The sequence below is a fragment of the Eschrichtius robustus genome, chromosome 5 (genome assembly GCF_028021215.1).
Source record: "Eschrichtius robustus isolate mEscRob2 chromosome 5, mEscRob2.pri, whole genome shotgun sequence".
Lineage (NCBI taxonomy): Eukaryota > Metazoa > Chordata > Mammalia > Artiodactyla > Eschrichtiidae > Eschrichtius > Eschrichtius robustus.
This window is the reverse complement of record NC_090828.1, coordinates 19,991,385-20,012,055: the sequence shown is the minus strand read 5'-3', so window position 1 is coordinate 20,012,055 and position 20,671 is coordinate 19,991,385. Positions and strand designations below refer to the sequence as shown.

At 54.0% G+C, this 20,671-nt stretch overlaps 1 protein-coding gene across 5 annotated transcripts in view; it reads right to left on the bottom strand.

The window, feature by feature from the left end:
• The window catches only part of TNS1 (tensin 1), a 229,712-nt gene that overhangs the window by 25,818 nt on the left and 183,223 nt on the right, over positions 1-20,671 (bottom strand). For 3 of the 5 annotated variants that reach the window (XM_068544485.1, XM_068544486.1, XM_068544490.1), the window contains exons 20-23: positions 15,736-15,822; positions 10,488-10,684; positions 9,500-9,575; positions 5,933-6,025 (exon numbers count right to left, since the gene is read on the bottom strand). In XM_068544485.1, coding sequence (XP_068400586.1) covers positions 5,933-6,025; positions 9,500-9,575; positions 10,488-10,684; positions 15,736-15,822 — 453 coding nt within the window. The remainder of the gene's footprint in view (positions 1-5,932; positions 6,026-9,499; positions 9,576-10,487; positions 10,685-15,735; positions 15,823-20,671) is intronic. The other 2 variants (XM_068544489.1, XM_068544487.1) reach the window with 2 other exon arrangements.

Below are 20,671 nucleotides of genomic sequence, written 5' to 3'. Positions count from 1 at the left end.
CCATCAATCAAGGCTGCATCCCCACTAACTCCTTCTGGCCCAGACATAAGTGACAGGAGCCTGAGTGTAGTCTGCACAGAACATCAATGGGACTGTATGTTAGAAAGTTGGAGATATTAGAAAACCTGAGATCCTATAGGATGGCCACATTCATAAGGCATCAGGCTCATGAGCCCCGTCCCCACTCCCATCAGATCCTAAGCTACAGAGGAGCTCTCAGAGGACTCAGCATCTGAACTTGGAGGACAGGACTGCTTACCCAGGGAGAAGCACCAGCAGCCATTCCCACCACGAAGGCTGGAAACAGCCCTATGAGTTTAGGTGGCCAACTAGCCTGGGGGCTTTGCTCTGGGGCTCGCAGCCTGTGGATTTCAGGCCCAGCCCGCCTGGCTCTGCCCTCACCTTACTCTCTACATCCATCCTCTTCCTTGGTTGGCCGACCTTCCAGGCCCAAATCAGGGGTAGAGATTCACTCAATCTCTGCTCCTCATGAACCCAGAGCAGGAGGGCTCTTTGGGAAGATATTTGATTTTCTAAGTCCATCTCCAGAACTGTTCAAAACCAACCTTTTGGGCCAAAACATCCATTTTCCCAAGTTTTCAGACTCAGATTTCCATATTGAAAATACCTCCCTTTTCCTGTCTGTCCCCATCCTCCCTCTCTCCTCCCTACCTCAGTACAACATACAACCTGTGGGCTCCCCCTTCTTTCACTTACTGGAGGGGTGACCTGGAGCAGGCTGCTGAACGTTTCTGGGACTCAGTTTCCTCATGTGTAAAATGGGAATGAGAATACTCACCTGCCCAGCTAGGATCGAGTGACAAGAGAAGGAAAGTCCCTTCTAATTCTTTCCACTAGTTGCAACGCCGGTTTATAAGCAGCCCCACCGTTGCCCACCTGTACCCGAGCCGTGCCTGTGCCTGCCTCCCTCTGCCCTCTCTCCTGCGGCTTTCCTCCTCTCTGCCGATCCCAAGCAGCTGCACCCAGAGGCAACGGGAACTGGGAAGGGCAGGAGAGGAGGGGCCAGGGAGGGTGCTTCGTGTAGAACATTCCAGGAGCCCAAACCCATTCCAAGTGGCTGTTGGAGGCTGAGAGCAGCTGGACGTGAGGCTGAGTGACTTAGCCCCACCAGGCTGGGGGCACTCTCAGCTCTTCACCCACACCCTGAAGTGCATTTCCTGCCTCCCAGAAAAGGTTCTTTGCCTGGAGAGAAAGGGCCTGCCCGCTCCAAGTGAAATGAAGACATGCGGATAGGGGGGAGGGAGGAAGTAAAACCTCCGAGGCCCAATCCAGGAGCTCAAAAGTTAGAATTCCAAACTCTGAGATTGGGCCACACAGCCCTCCTCTGAGCTCCCATCACACCCTGTTCCTCCCCCAGCTCAGCACTTCTACCTTATGCAGAGATATCTGTCTTTACCAGGCTAGCTCACTCATCTTTAAGCCCTCAGTACCTAGCACAGGACCTGGCACAGAGTAGGTGCTCAGTAAATCTGTGTTGCACAGCACTGCCCTAAAATACCCAGATGCCACAGTACACCCATCACCGAGGATCTCAGAGCAGGAAGGATCCCCAGAAGGGCCATTTCTAGTCCACTGTCTTCCTTTGTGCCACATCCATCCCATCTAATCATCTGAACAGACAGAACCTAAGCTGAATGTTCCCTGTTCCCGTTCCTCCAGGAAAGAAGGTTCAGCAATTTCTTTCCCTGTTTCCCCACTGGGAAGATATCCTTGATATCTCGAGGATATCATGCCTTTACTGTTACAGGCTTTCTTCCTCTCCTTCCTTCATGGAGAAGGGTACCCAGTAAAGACACTGTTTATGTTTAGAGGTTGTGCCCTGTGCGATCACATGGAAAGGGGCAGCCTCCATGGGCTGATCCAGCGTAGGCTCTCAGCCGTGCCCCCAATTGACTGTCTGGGCCTGGACAAGTCATTTAACATCCGTACATGTCATCTCCTCATCAGCAAACTGGGGTTCCTACCACCTTCCTCACAGTGCTTCTGTGATTATTAAACAAGAGGATGTGACAATGACCCACACGGTCCCGCCCCTGCCTGCTGACCCTCACTCTGTACCACACTCCCCGCCCTTGCTCTGGCCTCCAGATCTCCCTTGCTCTCACTTCACTGACTTTGCAGTTCATGGAAAAAAACATGCTGTTCCTCCCACCCCAGGGCCTTTGCACATGCCCTTTACCTCTACATGGAATGCTCTTCTCCCATCCCAGTGTCACTGAGTTAATGTCACTCACCCCCCCATCTTACTTCTTCTTTTATGAGCCAGGGTCTCATAAAACTGTATCCCTTTGCTCTGGAGCACTTATCTCAATACTTAATTCTCGGTGATAATTTAATTCTGGCGCCGGTTCGTGAATTTCCTCCATGAGATTAGGAATCATAGTATGCTTATCATTATACCCCCAGAGTGCCTGGCACATAGGAGGCACACAAAATATTTGTTGAATCAATGAATCAACGAATGACAGAATGAACGAATGTAAAGCATTTAGCACGGCACATTGAACGGAACAGACTCTCCTAAAGTCTTTTTTTCCCCTAGCTGAATAAGTCTGTCTGTCTCTGATTATTTTTCCTCGCAAGCATCTTTTTCTGAATTTCCCATCAAAGTATCAGCAGGGAAATCAAGCAGTGCTTCAGAGGGTCAGCAAAGTCTGACCCGGGAGGTGATGCATGAGTCAGGAAAAACAGAATGTCCCCTGCCTCCACCCACCTCCCTCCCCAGGGAGGGGATTGACAACAATTCCGATCCCCATGCTGGAATCCCAGGGCATGGCGCCTGGAGGCAGGAGGAGGGCTTTGAAACAGCCCCTTGATTAGGAGACAGGAGACCAGTAAGTCCAGCAGTCTCGGCCCTGCTTCCTCTTAACTGTGACCTTGGGAAGATGCCCCACCCTCACCCCACAACACAGACCTCAGCTCCACGTCTGTGAAAACGATGGGTGTGGTAGAGTCGATCCCTAAGAACCTTCCCCTGCAAACTCTGTGGCTCGAGGACAGGTGGAAGAGGGTCAGAGGGCTCGGGGCCCTGTAGGCTGAGAGTCACTCATAAGGTGCAAGGGTCAGGTGTCACTTCCGATCTGTTGAAGTGTCACCCCAAAGTGGGGAACACACAGCCAGGGCCTGTCACCCTCAGACCTTCCCACTGGAGAGCGTGTGGGTTCCACCAGTCTGTGGAGATCAGCAACCACGAAGAGACCCAAGAGCCTCCTGTGTGGGTGTGCACGTGGAACACAGCACACGCACACCGGCTCCGGGCCCCAGCTGATTCTAGACTCCTGCTGGGGACCAGCAGTCAGCCATCAGCCTGGGGAAGGTCCTCTCCCCGGGTATGAGGTTGACCGGGGGTGAGGCCCCGCTGTGGCTCTCCCCATTCTGGGATCTGTTGCTGGGGGGCTGCCTTGTTCTGCACCCCCCAGGCAGCCTGGCATTGTTGCCAGAACTCTGGCTGGCTAGGAGTGAGCAAAGCTTTATGGGAAACTCCAGCCATCTTTTGTAGGTGATGGCAGATTCAGAGGGGCACAGCCCATGCCCAATTTGGGGATAGAAAATCAAGGTAATGAGTGCAAAGGGAAGTGGGAAGTGGGCTTAAGAAACCAGATGGAGGAATTCCCTGGCGATCCAGCGGTTAGGACTCTGCGCTCTCACTGCTGAGGGCCCAGGTTCAGTCCCTGGTTGGAGAACTAAGATCCCACAAGCCATGGCGCAGTCAAAAAAGAAAGAAAGAAAGAAAGAAGGAAACCAGACGGAGTGTTTAAAGAAACCAGGCCACACAGCTCCAGGGCCAAGGTGAGAAGTCAGAACATCTAACACATCCAAGCTGGAAGGCGCTCGGCGGCGCCCACCTCGTCCAAGCAACCCCGGTATAGACGGGGACATGGATGCCCAGGCCACCCAGGCCGCACAGGCCGGCATTCCCCTCGTTCCACCTGCTGCTCTGAGTCATCATTTGAATTATGTTCCTAATACATTAAAGGCCTTCAACCAGGTTACATCCCCTCTCTGCTTCTCTGTGTGCGATGCGAGTTCATCTAAATCAGGGGTTAAGCCAGGACGCAGATGTGCTAACTCCTTGAACCTGTCACAATTATGTGCACGGATATCTGGAGGCATCTGTATAGGGGTGAGTCCATAGCTCTTCCAAAATCCCCAGAGTCATCCAAGATCCCAGAAAGGCAGACGTCCTACCGTCTGTGTTGATATGAAACCAGGCAAGGGCTTCAAGAAGGCAGCTTGTGGCTCCAAGAGAGCGGCTCTGAACCGGGGATGGTTATCCGCCACGTTTGAGCCATTTTGACTGTCGCGACTGGCGTGTAGCAGGTAGAGGTGAGGGACGCTGCTAAACATCCTACAATGCACACGGCGGCCCCACAACTAAGAACTGTCCGGCCCTAAACGTCGGTAGTGCCGAGGCTGAGAAACCGTGCTCTGAGCTATAAACGTGGGGCTCACCCGGGAAATGGGATAAGGAGACCCGCCCTCTGAAGGGGCTTGCTGCACCCCAGGCAGGCGGGCGGAAGCACCGCCGGGGGAGGGGTGTCTCGTCGGCAAGGTGGCACTGCAGTAGCGCCTGGACCCTGTCCGTGCCCGGACCCGCGCTCTGCGAGCGTGAGCGCCTCAGTCAGCAACCGGAGTGACAGCTCAGCACAGGGGTGGGGACCAGGGGGCTATGCGCCCAGTCACATGAGACCTGATCAGAGAAGAGGGCTGGCCCCCCAGGTCAGGCAGAGCAAACGGAGTGAAAAGCCATTCCCAGACCCGGAGAGCGGGAAGCAGCCGCACGGCAATGCCACACTTACCTTCAGAAAGCTGTGTCACCACCTTCCCCTCATCCTCCTCTGAGGGAAGATGGGAAGAGAGGTGAGGAGGAAGGAGAGGCAGGAAAGAGAGGCAGGTGATGAAGCGGAGAGGAAGAGCAAAAAGGAGAGAGAGAGAGAGAGAGAGAGAGAGAGAGATGGATTAACGGGGGTTATTTCTTGAGAGAGAGACTTTGCTGAGAAAAGGGAGGTGGGAAAGCAGGGGTGAGACGGGGCCAGAGACGGACTCTCCAGAAGAGCCGCAGGGTGAGGGGTGCGGTCCACCCAGACAGGGCCCCGGGGCTCCAGGGTGGCGAGGCACTCAGGGCGCACCGCTGAGAGAGGGCTTCGCTCTTGGGAACAGCAGGCCCGGTGTCCTTTTCACAGCTCCCGCGCCTCAAGCAGGAGTGTGCTGGCCTGGTGACAGGCAGCCCCCCCAGCCAGTGACCTGGCATCCCTGGCCATGCAGACACATCCTGAGTGGGAGGCTGTGCCCCGCTGTGTCTGCGTGGGTCACACCTGCACGCCGCTGCCCGCCTACCTGGCTGGATCAGTCTTCTGGTGACTAAGGAAAAGAAGCAAAGCTGTCCGCAGAGTCCCAGTCCGGCCCCAAAACCAGAGTCTAGGGAGCAAGTTTCTGGGCTCAGCCTGTTGGAAACGGCCACTGAGGGCCCAGGGCCCCCACGTGCTCCTTCCCCACAGGGAGGAGAGCAGCCGGGAACTGTGACGAGGTGTGAGCAGGGGGTGTGTGCGTGTACACGAGCGCCTGGACGCTGGGGGGTGGAAGCCAGGCTTCTGGCAGAGACCTAACCGACTCCAAGGAAATAGGGCAGTCCTCCAAACCCCCATGTCAGAGGATGCTGGGAGCGGCACTGACCCCACCAGGCAATGGCAGGAAGGCTACAGAGGGATCCGTCCCCCTCAAACCCCGCACAGAGAGCCCCACCGAGGCCTGATCTCAGCATGGACACAGAGCTAAGCTGCCACCTTGTTTCCAGAAGGGTCCTGAGAACCCACCACCTCTGGGCCCTGCCCAGGACCACAGGGGTCCTCCAACCCCCCCACTCCTCCCTCCAGCCTCCCCGACCACCTCCCTTCCCACTGGAACCACTCACCGCCGGTGGGGTGCAGCAGGATGCTGGCTGGGTTATGGGGCTTCAGGCCCAGAGCAGACAGAGGTGTCTTGGCCAGACCTGGAGGGGAGCGCACTGCGCCGAGAAGAAGAGGCGAGACCCCAGCAGTGAGCGCGGGTGATGGGGTGGGGAGAGGACCCCTCCTGAGCCTGGGCGTGTCGGGGAGGGTGGGCAGCAGAAGGCCGAGCGGACGAACCAGCCCCAGCCCCGGGGACGCTGCTGTGGCTCCACCGCCCTCTCCCGTCTCTGTGTTTCTCCACAGTGTAAAGGCTAAAGGAAGTCAGCAAATGGCCCCTGCCCCTCAACCTCCAGAAAGTAATTTCTATCCCTAGGCCCTGAGTTCCTTTGCTATGGTCCCTCCACACGGCCGTGGTTTATAACGTACATGTTGGTTTCTCGGGTGCCCTCTGCCTTGCTCTATGTTGTTCTCTCTCTAACCCCCTTCTCTCACTTTCCCTACCCGCCCCCAAACAAACAGGCACGCACAAACATACACACACACACACACACACACACACAGGCAGATGGACTTAAAGAAAATGGAGTATCAAGACAGCACAACATGTAAAGGACAGAAGGAGGACAAGGGACCACCAGCAGAACCCTGAGTCCCCAGGCTAGCCCTCGGCCACAGGCCTTTGGCCCCCAGCCAAACAGGTCTCTTGCAAGCCCCACGAAGAGAGAATTTCTCAACAGGGGGCTCTCTTAACCGCCAAACCTCTGTGTTCTGGAAGAGGGAGAAGCCCCATCTCTACAATCCTCGGCCAAGAGCACCACCACCCTGCACGAACCCCAGCTCCCTCCCAAGCCGCCCGTCTGGGTTGGAAGTGTCACATAACACACAAGGTCACAAAGGGCGGTCAGGCTTTCTCCCATTAGCCAAGGACGTGGCCGGACTCCGAGCTGAGCAGCAGGGCAGTTGCTATGCCCAGTCACGAGATTTCTCAGCGGCAGCTGCCACGTCTCCTAACACACCTCTGAGGACAAGTAAAGAAATGAGCTCTGCGTCTCCGGCCGCAGCTCTCGGGACCCTGCAGAGGCCATAGCTGCTGAGGACATGCAGCCGCACAGGTGCCAGAGCCCAAGACTGCCTGCCCCACACCGATGGCCTCAACAGACTAGCTGTGCCCCTTGGGTGCCCAGGTCCCACACAGCAGCTCCGGGACCCTCCCTGGCACCTCCTCCCTCTCCCCAAAGACAGTGAGACCTATAGGAAACTAACCCCCCAAAATATAATCTTTCAATGAAAGCAATTTAAATAACTTATCTGTGCACATGCTGGTGAGTACATAGGTGTCTGGGGGAATACAGAGGCATCGCAAGAGTCCAGATGGGTGGCCCACCCCTATTTTCTCCACTCTAACCCTGAGATGCCCAACAGACAAATACAGCAGAGGGGACAAATATGTACAGACACAAACATCTAGCCACGGCGTAGGTCTAGGCCTGCATGCTCCTGTGTGTCCCTCTTTCTCTCATCTCACACACACACACACACACACACACACACAGAGGTATCTTGCAACTTTGAATGTGATTAATCATGGAAGAATGAGCCCAGCCTCAGAGACCACTGTCCGTGGAATGACCACGAAGCCTCCAGCCCACAAGTTTGCATGTGTTTGCCCAGCAGGTGCAGCAGAGGCACAGGTGGACCAGTGAAAGGAGGTGAAGGGGACAAGGGGACAGAGGCGGTGGGAGGTTTCTCTAGGCTCCCCTCAGCACCTCCAACTCCCTAATCACTCCTGTCCTCAGTCCCCAGGAATCTGGCCCATCTGCTGAGGCAGACAAGTGGGTGGCCCTGAAGCCTGGCAAGGCTTGGCTTCCTGAGAGAAGAATTCCTCGCATTTCTCCGCCTCTGTGCATGGAGGAGACCTCTAACTTATTCTCCCTGCCCAGGGCTCTCGGGGTTGGCCAAGGGGAGAAGGGGAGGGAGAGAAGAATGCGAACAGAAACATGTGGCAGAACCCGACTCTAGCCCAGCCCAGATGGCTTCATCCCAGACAGGGTGCTGGCCGGGATCCTGGCTATTTGGACCCACAGGGAATTGGAGCAGGTGTGAAGGTGGGGGGTTAAGACCGGGGAGAGACATTCCACGAGTCATAAAAGGCACAGAGGTATCTCGAGCAGATCGCCCTGGGCTTGCACCGTCCAATATGGTAGCCATGAGCCACGTGGGGCTAAGGAACACCGGCGGTGTGGCCAGTCTAAACAAAGTTGTAAGTGTAAAACACACAGTGATTTCAACCTTGTATGAAACAAGAATGTGAAATATCTCTTCATACTGATTACATGTTGAAATGACATTTTAGATCCTTGGGGTTAAATAAAATCTATTATTAAAATTAATTTCCCCAGCCTCTTTTTAGATGTTTTTTAAAAAGCTTGTAAGATATCTCATTAATATTTTTATTTCGATTTACCTATTGAAATGATAATACTTTGGATATTTTGAGTTGAATTTAAAAATCATTACAATTACTTTCTCCAGTTTCCTGTATGTTCTTTACTAGAGCTATTAGTAAATTCTCCAGTGCCAACGTGGCTCGTGTTATTTTTCCACCGGACAGCACTGCTCTAGGGACAGCCATGGCATCCACTCATAGCTTCAGCCTCCTGCCTGTCCAAGATGGTAGCCAACACGAGTTCTGCTGGCACAGGGGCCAGGTACTGGTGTCACATTCCTCCCCTCTGCGGGACAGCCGACCACCAGGAGAACGCATGGCCAGCTCCAACTCCCTTGTCCTCACCCTCCTCCCCTCTCAGCGGGACAAATGAATAGCCTGGGCAGGGCCCACCCAATCTGATCCTGGAACATCGCCAGCCTCTCCACCTCTGCCGACCCGGGCCTCTCACAGGGACCCCGAGTCCATCACTGCTTTCCCAGGCCTCCTCCAGCTCCTCCTCACGTCTCTTCTACCACAGAAAGGAACACTGCCCCTCTCCTGGGCCCATCCAGGTCTTCTCTTTGGGTAAAAATGTCTCTGCCTTTCAGGGAGTTGCCTCTCCTGTGAGAGCATCAGGGGGATACAGACTAAAGGCTCCTGTCTGGAAGCCAAGGGATGAATGAGATGGGGATACGGTCAGCCTGAGGGTTCTGAGCCTTTCTTTCCTCGCTGGAAACTAAATAGGTTGCCTGAAGTGGAAGAGGTGCCTGGATGCAGACAAAAACGGGGGTCAGAGGCAAGAAGGTCAAGGGGTGTCTCAGAGACACACCAGCAAGTCACAAAGAGTCCCTTTAGGATGGGGGATGTTTTGCACATAGGATGCGAAGACTCTCAGCAACCAGCAAACTCCATAATATGGGAGTCCAGGGGCCCCACTGTAGGTCAGTCCAGACCCCAGGACTGTGGCTGCTGCATCCATAGACGTGTGAGCGTGGACGGCAGAAAAGAATAGAAGCGGGGGAGGGAAGCTGAAGTAAAATCAGCCATAGGGATGAGAAGGACCGGTTCTGGCCCCTCCCAACTTTGCCAGCACCCCCAAACCTGGGTGCTTACACAGGCCAGAGGGGACCCAGGGAAGGCAGGCTGAGTGTGAAGTTCTTACCCCCACTGGGCGGTGGGCTGGTCGGGGAGGTTCTCTCCATCTCCTCAAAGGCCTCCTTGTAGCTGTGCAGATGGGGCTGCAGAAGAACAAGGGAGGAAAACAGTGGCTGTGACCCTGAGGAGGAGGAGTTCCCAGTTAACCAGCCTGACCGCCGCCCTCCCCCGGTAAACACAGAGGTCAAAGGGAGATCCTCGCCATCCGTGAGCCCAACAACTCCTTGCAGCCAAGAGAATAGAAAGTGGCTATCTGCAAGGCCATGGTCCGGCAGCACCTGCCTTGCAAATATTTCACAACAGGGCCAAAGAGAAGGCGCTGGGGGCAGGGGACTGAAGGCAAGAGAGAAAAGATGTCCAAAAGCCATTTATATCCAGAATGACTTGTTAACCTGGATTTTATCAAATATGGGCCACTCACATCAGAATCTTCCAGGTGCATGTTTAAAATGAAGATTCTTGGGTCCCATCCCAGGTCTAATAGGCTAGAATCTCTGGAGGGGGGACTTGGGGATCTACATTTTTAGTAGATTCCCTGGTGATTGTTATGCCCGCTAAAGTTTAAGACCTACTTCCTCAAACTACTGAACCGTCTCAGAAATACAAACAATTTGACACTGACATTTGATCTCCCAAGAAAACCCTACGTCTAGAAAGGGCTCAAAAACAAAGTCAGTCTCTAGGATCTGGCTTGGAGTTTAGAGACTGTGGTCACCTACATCATACCCAGGATCCTTACCACCCTACTAAGGGGTGCCCTTTAGGAATCAAGAAGGGAACCTCAGTCTCAGTGTTCATGGAAGAAGTAGGGGCATAAAAGCTATTTAGTGAAGGAAATGGGCTCCAGATTCCACAAGCCTGAGAGGAGACCTAGGCTGAGGATGCAGGGAGGAAAAATTACTGAGTTTACTGACAGGTCATTGCTGCCCAGTTAACCATCAAGTTCCTCAATAGTTCAGGTGGGCTCTGCTACCCTCTGTGGCCCCAGGACTCACCTCTTTGGGCCGCCCTCCAGGATTGAGAGCGATGGTGAGAGCCAGCTCTGGGGAGACGCACTGGACAGGGGAGCGAACCCCAGGACTACGGGGGGATGCAGGTCCTGGCGACTGGTTCTCGTACTGCCCATCGCTGGCCGCCCGCCTCCGGAGAGGTGCTGGGGGCTCTGCAGGCTGCTTCTCCCAAGCTTGCACCCCTGGGAGGGAGGGCAGGACATAGAGGGCACTGAGCATGATGTGGGGGAAAGGATCCATCGGGCCTAATTCCCCCAGAGAAGGCAGTGCATCTTAGCCCAGGGGGCCAAGCTGGAGCTGGGCTTGTCTCCCCTCAGCACATCCTCCCACCAGCCTCCCTCTGCCCGCACCCCGGTCTCTCTGCAGGGTGGGGGATCGGCTTAGATTGGCTGGCCTTCACCAAGAATCTCTACTCTGCACAGGGTTGGGGCCCAGAGCACAAAGGACTGATACAAGAAACAGATGTCAACTTCTTCCAAGCCCCGGAGGCAGAGGGCCAGAGCTTCCAGGCAAAAGAGGGAAGGTGGAGGAGGGAGGAGAGTCAGTCTCCAAGGCGACTGCATCAACCAACAAGCAACACCAGGCCCGCAGGGAAGACTTTTGGAAAGAATGAATGATGCATCATCTTGCAAATGGTGCTCCCGAGAAGAAACCAAGAAATGACTAAGTCTTGTCACAGTGTCCCCAGCCCCAGCTGGCCCCCGGAATACTGCTGGCCTTCCCTGGGATCGCCCAACCCTCATCCTGTGCACCTCTGAAAGCTCCTTCCCACTTCCTTTATGCTGGCCCCTTATCTGTCCACCCTTCTCTTGCCCCAAAGATGGCCCAGGTTCCAGCCTGCCTCTCGCAGCAGAGCAGCAGGCAAAGAGCCTGAAGCCATGTGCCCCATCTGCTTTTGTGCACTTCCCTTCCATTCCGCAGGCCTGGGGATGTTGTTAATCTCACCCTCCTCCCTTCCCACTCCCTCTTCCCACAGCTGGGCTGCAGCACGAAACCCATTGCCTCACTGAGCTGGCTCCAGAATCCTAGAGAACTTATTCCCCGGGGCCCAGAGGCCAAGACCCAGCCTGAGGGCGGGCCCCTTGTCCTCATTATCCTGCAGGAGGAAATTCCCAGCCCTGCCTTCACCACCACCCGAGAGGGCAGGTGAGGAGAGTTGCTGGGACTTATCAAAGGTCTCGTGAGACCCTGGCCACAGCAGCCTCAGGCCAGCACTTGTGGGCAGACCAACCGCCACGTGGCACACATGTACACAACACACACACACACACGCACACGCACACGCACACACACACACACACTGCTGGCCCCAGGAACACGCCAGCTCAGCCAAGCAGAAATCACCCTCATTCAGACTGAATCACCATCTACCCTCCACAGTGGGGTCTGCATGGCCCTGGGGGCCCATCAACTCCAGCCTGGAGCAGCCACTAAGGTTGCCATGACAAGCACAGGCTGGGAAGACTCCCTGCTTGTCATGAACAGCAGGCTGCCGGCTGCCAAGTCTAGGGATGGACACATACTCTCAAACACTCACACCATCACTCCAAGACATGCACTCATATTATCCCATAATTAGGAGCCCCGTCTGGAGAGCACACGTAAATGCAGAAGGTAGCTGGGTGGGGCGGTGTGCTTTCTTTTTTCGTGGGGGTGGGGATGATCTGAGGCTCCACTTCGGGCTCTTCATTAATCAGAGGCAACCTGCCTACCATCTCAACCGAGGAAAAAAGAGCCCTGGCTAAAGACAGTAAACCAGACTCACAACTGCTTTACTTAAAGCAAATAAACCCCTTGCCTCGAAGGACCTTTATTTTCAGAATAGAAAAATGGGGGTCGCAGAGTCCTAAGCAGGGCCTGCTATGAGCATCAACACAGATGAAAGATGGGGCCCGGCTCTGAAGGGTGGAGCAACAGCCGGGACCCTACAGCGACCCCAGGCCGCCAGCCCTCAGAGAAGCAGCCTGCACCCCGACCGGCCCTGTCCTCGGCCGTGCTCCCCCCACCACCGAGCCCCCTTCCCCCTCAGGCCTCGGCGCAGCTTGGTCCAAAGCCGCTGCTGGTTCCACTCCTGGCAAAAACATTAGAGAGAAAGAGACGTAGCCATTGATCTTCTAATAATAATCGTGACAAAGGAGGCCCATTTGGGAAAGGCCTTTGGGGTTTGGAACCAACTTCAGCCCCAAGGTTAAAAGAAACGCATTAGGGCTGCTCTCAGTTCCGGCTCGCCCAGACCCGCAGCCTCTTTCTGGCAGGTCCCCGTGACAGGTCTGCAAGGGGTGGTCTGCAAGGGGTGGCCAGTTTTCCTGTTTGGGGATCCGATATCTGCCCTCGAAAATTGGGTCTGTTTCAGTTCGAGGCCCTAAGTCTCCCAGAGGGACAGAAACATTCTCCCCGATGCACCCAGGACATCCCCCACATTCTGGGGATGCAGAGGGTTGCAGCGGCCCGGAGAAGAGGCTGGACCGCTGGAGGGGCTTCCGGGCTTTGGAGGATGCGAGACCTGGCCCAAGGCGGTCAGACACTTGAGGGCAATCACACCTCTTCAAGCCGTCTCTCCACCACCACTGGAGTGGGACCGGCTCTGTCCAGAGGCAGGGGGGATGGACAGGTTGCCGTCCAAAGAGCTAGGGTCCTGCAGGGCAGAGCCTCCCTCTGCAGAAGGGGGAAGCCCCAGCATACCACTCCCACGGGGACAGCCCCTCTCCCGCAGAGTGCCCACGGCCTCCGTGGCCAGCCTGGGCCTCTCACATTCTTTGAACACAGTGTCCCACTGTTGTCCGCCTTGGCAGTCCCAGATCTGCCCCGGAGCGCCTGGAGAGCCATGTTCCCTCTCTCTTGTCTCTCTCTACGGGAGGGGAGACGGGCCATGGCAGAGGGGAGAGAGAGAGCCCCATTGTTCCTCAGCCAAGCTGGGACGTCTGGACACAAGCTGACGGCCAGTGTCAGAGAGAGAACACCATTCCCTCGTGTCCCAGAGGCTGACGGATAATAAAAATAGGCCCGCACTCCCCACCGGCCTCCTCCCCTCCCCCACCCCTGACCCCAGGACTTCCTTGGTCTCCTGGCCCCGGCCCCACTCTCAGGGCCTCCGTCTACGTGCCCCGCTCCCTGCACACACATAGGCACACGCTTACACACACACGTACAGACACGTGTGGGCGCACGCAGCCTTAGCCCGGCAGGACGGTGTGGGTCACAGTCACCCTCAGAACCTCCACACTCAGCCCTGCCCCAGCAGGAGAACGGGGGCCAGAGGAAGCTCATGAAGAGAGGGGGAAAGAGAGGCAGGCAAGGGACTCTGGAAGGTCCTCCCAGGAAAGCTGGTGAGTCCAGTCTTCCAGCCCCGGCAGCACGAGGAGCGGCCAGAAAGTGGCCTTTGGGATAATAACGCACTACATCCAGAAGCCCTTTGTCATCCTCCAAGGGCTGCTCACACACTGTGGGCATCGGACCTTCCCGTCCTCCTGGAGGACAGTGGTCACCTCAGCCCGGGGCCTCCACATTGACCACCAGACCTGAAGAGCAAGGGGCCGGAGCAGCCCCATCTCCCGGGGTCCTCACTCTGCTCCCCAGGATGGTACTGTGCTCGGGGGAACAGCTGGCTCCAAGGCTCCCCTAAAGTGGGCTGGAACTGAGGCCGTGAATCCCCTTCATCACACACACACACACACACACACGGGCAATTCTAGGGGCTGTAGCCCTAACACACATCAATACACCTGGTTAATAGATAGAGCAGGGCTGACCACCGCCCCCGAGTTCCATGGACATATGCCCTGGTGTCAGGCTTCATCACATGCCTCCCCTACCCGCCCCAGGACTGGCCGCTTCCACCCCGACAGACCCAGCTCTTCTTTCCAGCCTTCCAATTTCCAAAAAACTGGATTCCTCAGCTCCAGGTGGCGGGGCTGGGTGTCCGACTGCTTGCCTGAGGCTCCAGAAGGGAGGGGATCCGGGAGGCCACCTGCTGGGCCAGGGCACCAGAAAGCCACACGGCAACCACACTAGCAGCCCCAGGGCAAGCCATGCCAGCTCCCCTCGGGACCCCCCAGAACTGCCCAAACCCCTGCACTCCCCACCACTGGGCCGAGAAAAGACGGAGGGACAGGAGAGGAGGGGGACAGGGGGCATTCTGCTAGAACCATCTCCCCATTATCCATGGACTGGGAGAAGGAGGGGCCGTGAGAGCACCAGATATTGCCACTGGGAGTCATCAGTTCCCACCCCGCCCCACCCCCAAGCCTTTTCCCGGAACTGCTCAAGGCCACGGCCTGGGGTAAGCCTGAGCACATCGTCTTCTCCCTGACCTGGGCCTCTGGGCTCCGAGGAGCAGGGAAGGGATGAGGTGATTCCCTCCCCAGAGCTAAAAGTCTAGGGGTTGTATGTCCAAGAGCTGGTGGGAGACACTAGTGGATGACATCACCCTCTAACAGAGCAACGTGACTCTTGATGGAGGGTCCACCATGTTGGGGCACATCAAGCCACCATGCAAAAGGCACTTGGCAAGGCTACGAGCCTCCATTTGTCACATTGGGAGACAGAGCTCTGAGCAATTCAGAGACTTGTCCGGGAGTGTCACAGAGGTGGTCACAGGAAAAGCCAGGACCACACCCAGGGCTTCTGACTCTTGGCCATGGGTCCTAGGATCAGAGATTCGGGATGAGGTCAGAGGGAGTGCCCTGTCCCCAGGGAGTGCTGTGCTCCAGAATGGACAGAGCAGCAGGTGCCAGGGCACCACTCTGTGTCTTGTGCCTGCTGGTCCATGCAGAGCTTGGCCTGGCTCCTGCTGAGGCTCTGGCCGGGCAGCCCAGGTGATCTGGCCAAGGTGGCTGGAGAGCCGGGCTGTCCCAAACCCTCACTGAGCACCCTTGTTGCAAAGGCCTGTGTGCCCACGGGGAGGCTGAAAGTTCATCTAGTCACCCCGGACCCTGTTCCCAGCAGGGAAGGCCAAGGCTGGAAGCATCAGGCCGTGTCCATGCAGAAGTGGGAGCACTCACTCATGCAGAGAGGAGGGAGGCAGGAGGAAGAAGGGGGCAGTGAGAAAAGAAGTGGGGGGCAAAGAGAGAGAACAGAAGAGGGAGAGGAAGGAAAGTGAGGAGGAAATGGGAAATGAGAAGGTAGAAGAAAGTGGGCAAAAATTTGGAGGAACAGCACATGGAGGAGGAAGGGAAAAGAAAGAAACGGAGAGCTCAGGCAAGTCATAAAGGGGGAAGCGGGGAGAGGAACCAACCAGAGAGAGAGGAAGATCGGAGCCGGTGGAGAGGAGGGTGCCCGGAGCCGACACTCTGCCCAGTGCCCTGCAGCCTGGCGTTGTACGCTGCTCACCCCCACCCCGGGGAGCCGGCAGCGGGGAGGCAAGCAGGGAGGGGTGGGTGGGTGGAGGGGAGGACACCAGGCAAGGAAGGCACCACGCCCACGGCACAGGGGACAGATGGACACGGGACACACGAAGAACGCCAGGGACAAGGCATTTAACAAGACGAAACAAAACAAAAACAAAGAGAAAATCCAGATTAGTCAGTGTTCTGAGTCTGGGTTCTGGCCACAAGCTGGAGGGAGGCGGGCAGGGTGTCAGACAAGATGAGAGGGTGGATCTAGGGTCTCGCTTCTCCAAAGGGCAGCTGGACTTTCTGCTGTCCAGCAGGACGCCACCCACCTCTCTCTCTTCCAACCCCAGCGTGGAGTAGGAAGGTGCCAGCCTGGGACCAGATTTCAATCCTGTGGCCCCATACCTCACCCTCCCTCACGGTCAGCATGACCCCATCCCAGGACCTTTCTCCTCTCACGGTCACCTGCTTCTTCCTGGGTTCGGCAGTGACCCTGCCAGTCTGAGCCCGAGGGTCATCTTCCCGAGCATCGGGGCATCCCTCAGCCCTTCATTCTTCCATCACACCCCTCTTAGTAACCCTCTTCCATGGGAGCCACTTAGGGTTTTCTACTCCTGCCCCAAACTGCTGGGTACCACCGAAAAGTCCTTAAGATGAGCCTGCTGGACGGTCAATATCACCCCTTCCTGGCTTCCAGAGAACCACACCCTTTGAGTTTCCTCCACTTCAAAAGCTGTTCCATACCAGTTTCTTTGCTGGTTCCTCCTCATGTCTCAAATTGCTAAATGTTCAAGGCTCCAGAACTCAATCCTTCTCTCTCTGTGCTCACCCCCCTGGGTGATATCACGCGGTGCCTTACTTCACATGACATCATATACTGACAACTCCCACATTTCTAAGCTCCAATCTCTCCCTCATAAACTCCCGACTCATACATCCAACTGTCTTGGACATTTCATGGGCACCTCAAATCGAACGTGGCCAAAATCACACTTCTGATATCACCTCTAAGCCTGCTCTTCCCACATTCTTCTCCATCTCAATAAAGAGCAACTCCATCCCTTAGGTGCTCAGGCCAGAAACCTCGACTTTTCCTTCTCTCACATCCCATGTCTCGTCTCTCTGTAAATCTTGATGGTGACACCTCCAAAATATGTCTGCAATCTGAGTATGTCTCACCATCTCCAGATACCATCCTGATCAAAAGCACCAGCCTCCTAACTGGTCTCCCTCCTTCCATCCTGGCCACACTGATGCTTTTAGAACAAGTCAGATGATGTCACTCCTCTGCCCAAATCCTTCCTAAGGCTTCTCACACCATGCAGAGTATAAGCCAAAGGTCTTATGATCACCTACAAGGCCCACAGAAAGCTGGTCCCCATTCTCATTCCCTCTCTGATTTCGGGCCCCCTACTTTCCCCGTATCAGGCACACTCCCACCTCAGGACCTTTGCACTTGCTATTCCATCTGGCACGTTCCCTCCCTGCCCAGTGAAGCCTTTTCCCTGACCATCCAACCACCCCCCCCAACCCTTCACCCCTCATTGGCATTTCACTGCTTTATTTTATCTCTATGGCACTTATCACCCATCTGACATATCATATGTGTATTTGCTTATTTGTTTATTGTCCACTTCCACCTCTTAAAAAAAGGATCTTTATCTCTTTTGTTTACCACCATTTTTCCAGAACCTAGGCTAGCATGTAGCATGGATTAAGAGCACACATTGAATGAATGATGGAATGGGCCTTGATCTCATCTCCTATTTCCATGATGAAATATAAAAATTGGGTTCTCAATTCAAGCTCCCAAGGCTTGACACCAATATCTCCCTATATCTGTATCCATCCTCTATTCTTATTTCATGAAGAGGTACCTCACCTCCTGGTTGAGCCTAAATTATCCACCTGGGTTCCTAAGCCTAACTCCCCTTACCTCCTTAGAGACCTATTCTATCAATTTCTTTCTCTCTCTCTTATATCTTTTTCTTCTCCCTCCTCCCTCCATATTCAACCTCTCTCTCCTCCCCCTCTAAAAACATTCTCATGGCTCCTATATTCACAGAAAGAAGTTCTCAGTATCTTGCTACCCTCTTTAGCTACCACCCTCTTCCCTTTTATCACAAAACCACTCAAAAGACTGGTTGATATGCTGTCTGCACCCTCTCATCTCTCACTCCTCAATCTCTGTCTGGTTTCTGTCACCACCACTCTATTGAAAATATGCCTTTGAAAATCACTGGGGCCACCTAATTGGCAAGCCCAGTGAATTTTCCTGAGTCCTTCTCCTCATGATCTCTCCACAGTGATATTGCTAACCTCCCACCCCTCCTCCTGGAAACCCTTTACTATTCTGACTTCTGTGACGACCCAGTGTCCTAGTGTCCTCTCTCTGTCCTGAACATTTGTTCTTAGTCCCCTGTATGACCTCCATTCCCTCATGGCCATTTCATTCTAAGTTCTTTGCTCTCCATGCCCTCTGACATATGGAGATCTCATCCATGCCCAAAGCTTTAACCTTTACCTTTGTGAGGATGACTCCCAAATCTATAGCTCTTTCCACTCTTTTGAGCTCCAATTCCGGATGTCTGATTGCCTTCCATACATCTCTACCTGGAGCTCCACTGTCACTCAAATCCAACGTATCTAATACTGAGGTCTTCATCTTACACCAAACCTGCTCTTCCTGCTAACTTCTGGCTTATTAATGGAACCATCATTCTGTTTCTATTCATGGAGCCTCAGAATTATCTTTGATGTCTCCCTCTTCTTCACCTACTACATCCAATCAACTTATAAATGCATCAGTTCTCCACCACAGCATCCTTGGCACCCATCTCTTCTTTTTCATTTCCATGGTCAGCACCCTAACTTAGCCCCCATCACCTAGGTTAGCTAATAAGCTCCTAGCATCTCCCAGCTCAAAGTCTCTCCCCTTTTGTATCCTTCCTGCCCAGACCCACCAGATACATCTTCCTAAACTACAGCCCTGATCATGGCATCCTCTCCTAAACACAGTAATGGCTTCCTACACTGCCCCTACGTAAGATTCAAGCTCCTTAGTCTGGTATTAAAACCAAACAGACGCAGGCCCCAGGCTACCTTTCTTGACTCTCTCTCACACAGCCTATATGCTCTCAATCCACTCTATTTTTCAAACATGCCTTAAGTTTTCCTATCTTCATTATGAGCCCTCTCTCTCCAATGACCTCACCCATTTTCAAAGTCCTACCCATCTTCCAAGGCTCTATAAAACCCACACTCAACAAAGAGCCTCCCCAATCTCTCCAGCTGATAGTGATCTTTCCTTTGTCTTCATTCCCACAGAACTTTCTTCATGCCTCTCTTATTACAAATAACTTCATTTTAAAGTTCCAGTTCTCTTTCCCCTTTCTAAACTCTAGACTCCTTAAGGATAAGATCAACTTCTGATTTCCAATATGCATTGAAATCTCTACCTCTAGAGACACCTGAGATCAGTACAGTCACAGAATCAGGATCATAAGATAACTTGATTGGACTCAACAACTATGACTCTTATTTCTTTTTCTTGTCCTATTGCAGTGGCTGGGATATCCAATACAATGTTAAATGATAGTGGTGATAACAGGCAGCTTTATTGTGTCCCTGGTGTAATGGGAATGCTTCTAATTCTAATGTTTCACAAGAAAGTGTGACATGTGCTACAGTACCTACCCTTTATCAAGTTAAGAAAACTAACCCTACATACTCTGAGAGCTAAGCTGAAATAAGACATAAGGAGTAGTTGGATCAAAGTGGGATGAACCAAGGACATAGAACTGAGGTATGACAGCCTCAGTTGACAGCCAAGGAAGAAAGAGCAGACTTGAGGGAGAAAGGCCAGGAGAAACCAGATCATACTGATGACCATATAGAGGTTCTCCCTCAGATCTGAGGTTACTCATGTTGAAGCTTACATTCCAGCTTCTTGCAGAATGTAAAATGAGAAGAAAAAGGCAGTGCTGAAAGTCTATCCCTTGGCTCCTAGACTGTTCTACAAATTAATCCTGCCGGTGCATCTTTATCAACACAAGCACTGCGGATAGGGCTACTGAAGAAGTTGTGCAAGCAGGACCTGCTGACATAAGAAATACTGTTCATGACAGGGCATGGACCCAAGAGGTCCTTTGTAGCCCTGGAGACCAAATATAACTGTCCCCTCTACACATCTTATCCCTTCTCCTGACTGAGTCACTCACAGTTGGTGGAGGAGATGACAGCAGGGTTGGAGGACACAGGTACTGTGCCGACAATATCCCTCCCTCCATATGACTTCTTGGCAGCCAAAACCTGAGCAGCTACAGGATATGGAGGTTGAGAAGCAAGACCTCAGAAACTGGTAGGAAAGAAAAGGATGAGGGGAGAGCCACTACAAGATGGACATCCTTCCAGGGCCATTAACGTATGGCTTCCTTCTGAGCAAGCTCTGGGAGAGCTATACAGAGGGTTCTGTGATAGGGAGGGAACTCATCCTGCTCCGCCAGAGAAAAGCCCCTTGGATCCTGCCCATCATTAGACTAGAGTGTCACTATTCCTCAGGCCACCACCCCAACTCTGTAAAATATTGAGAGGGCCCATTCCTCTCCCTTCAACAAAACCAGGAGGAAAATGGTTTCTGCTGACAAGCCAGGTACTCCTTATCTCATGGGCCCAGATGTGGACAAAAGTAGAAGACACCAGCCCCATGGGGACCCCCCATGGAGCATTTCACCCCTCAGGTTATAGAGCTACTCATATTATGCTTTGACTCTTGGGTAAAGACAATGATGTGCTGCTAGACCAGCTCTCCAGGGCAGGTGAAGTCCTTGATTGCCAATT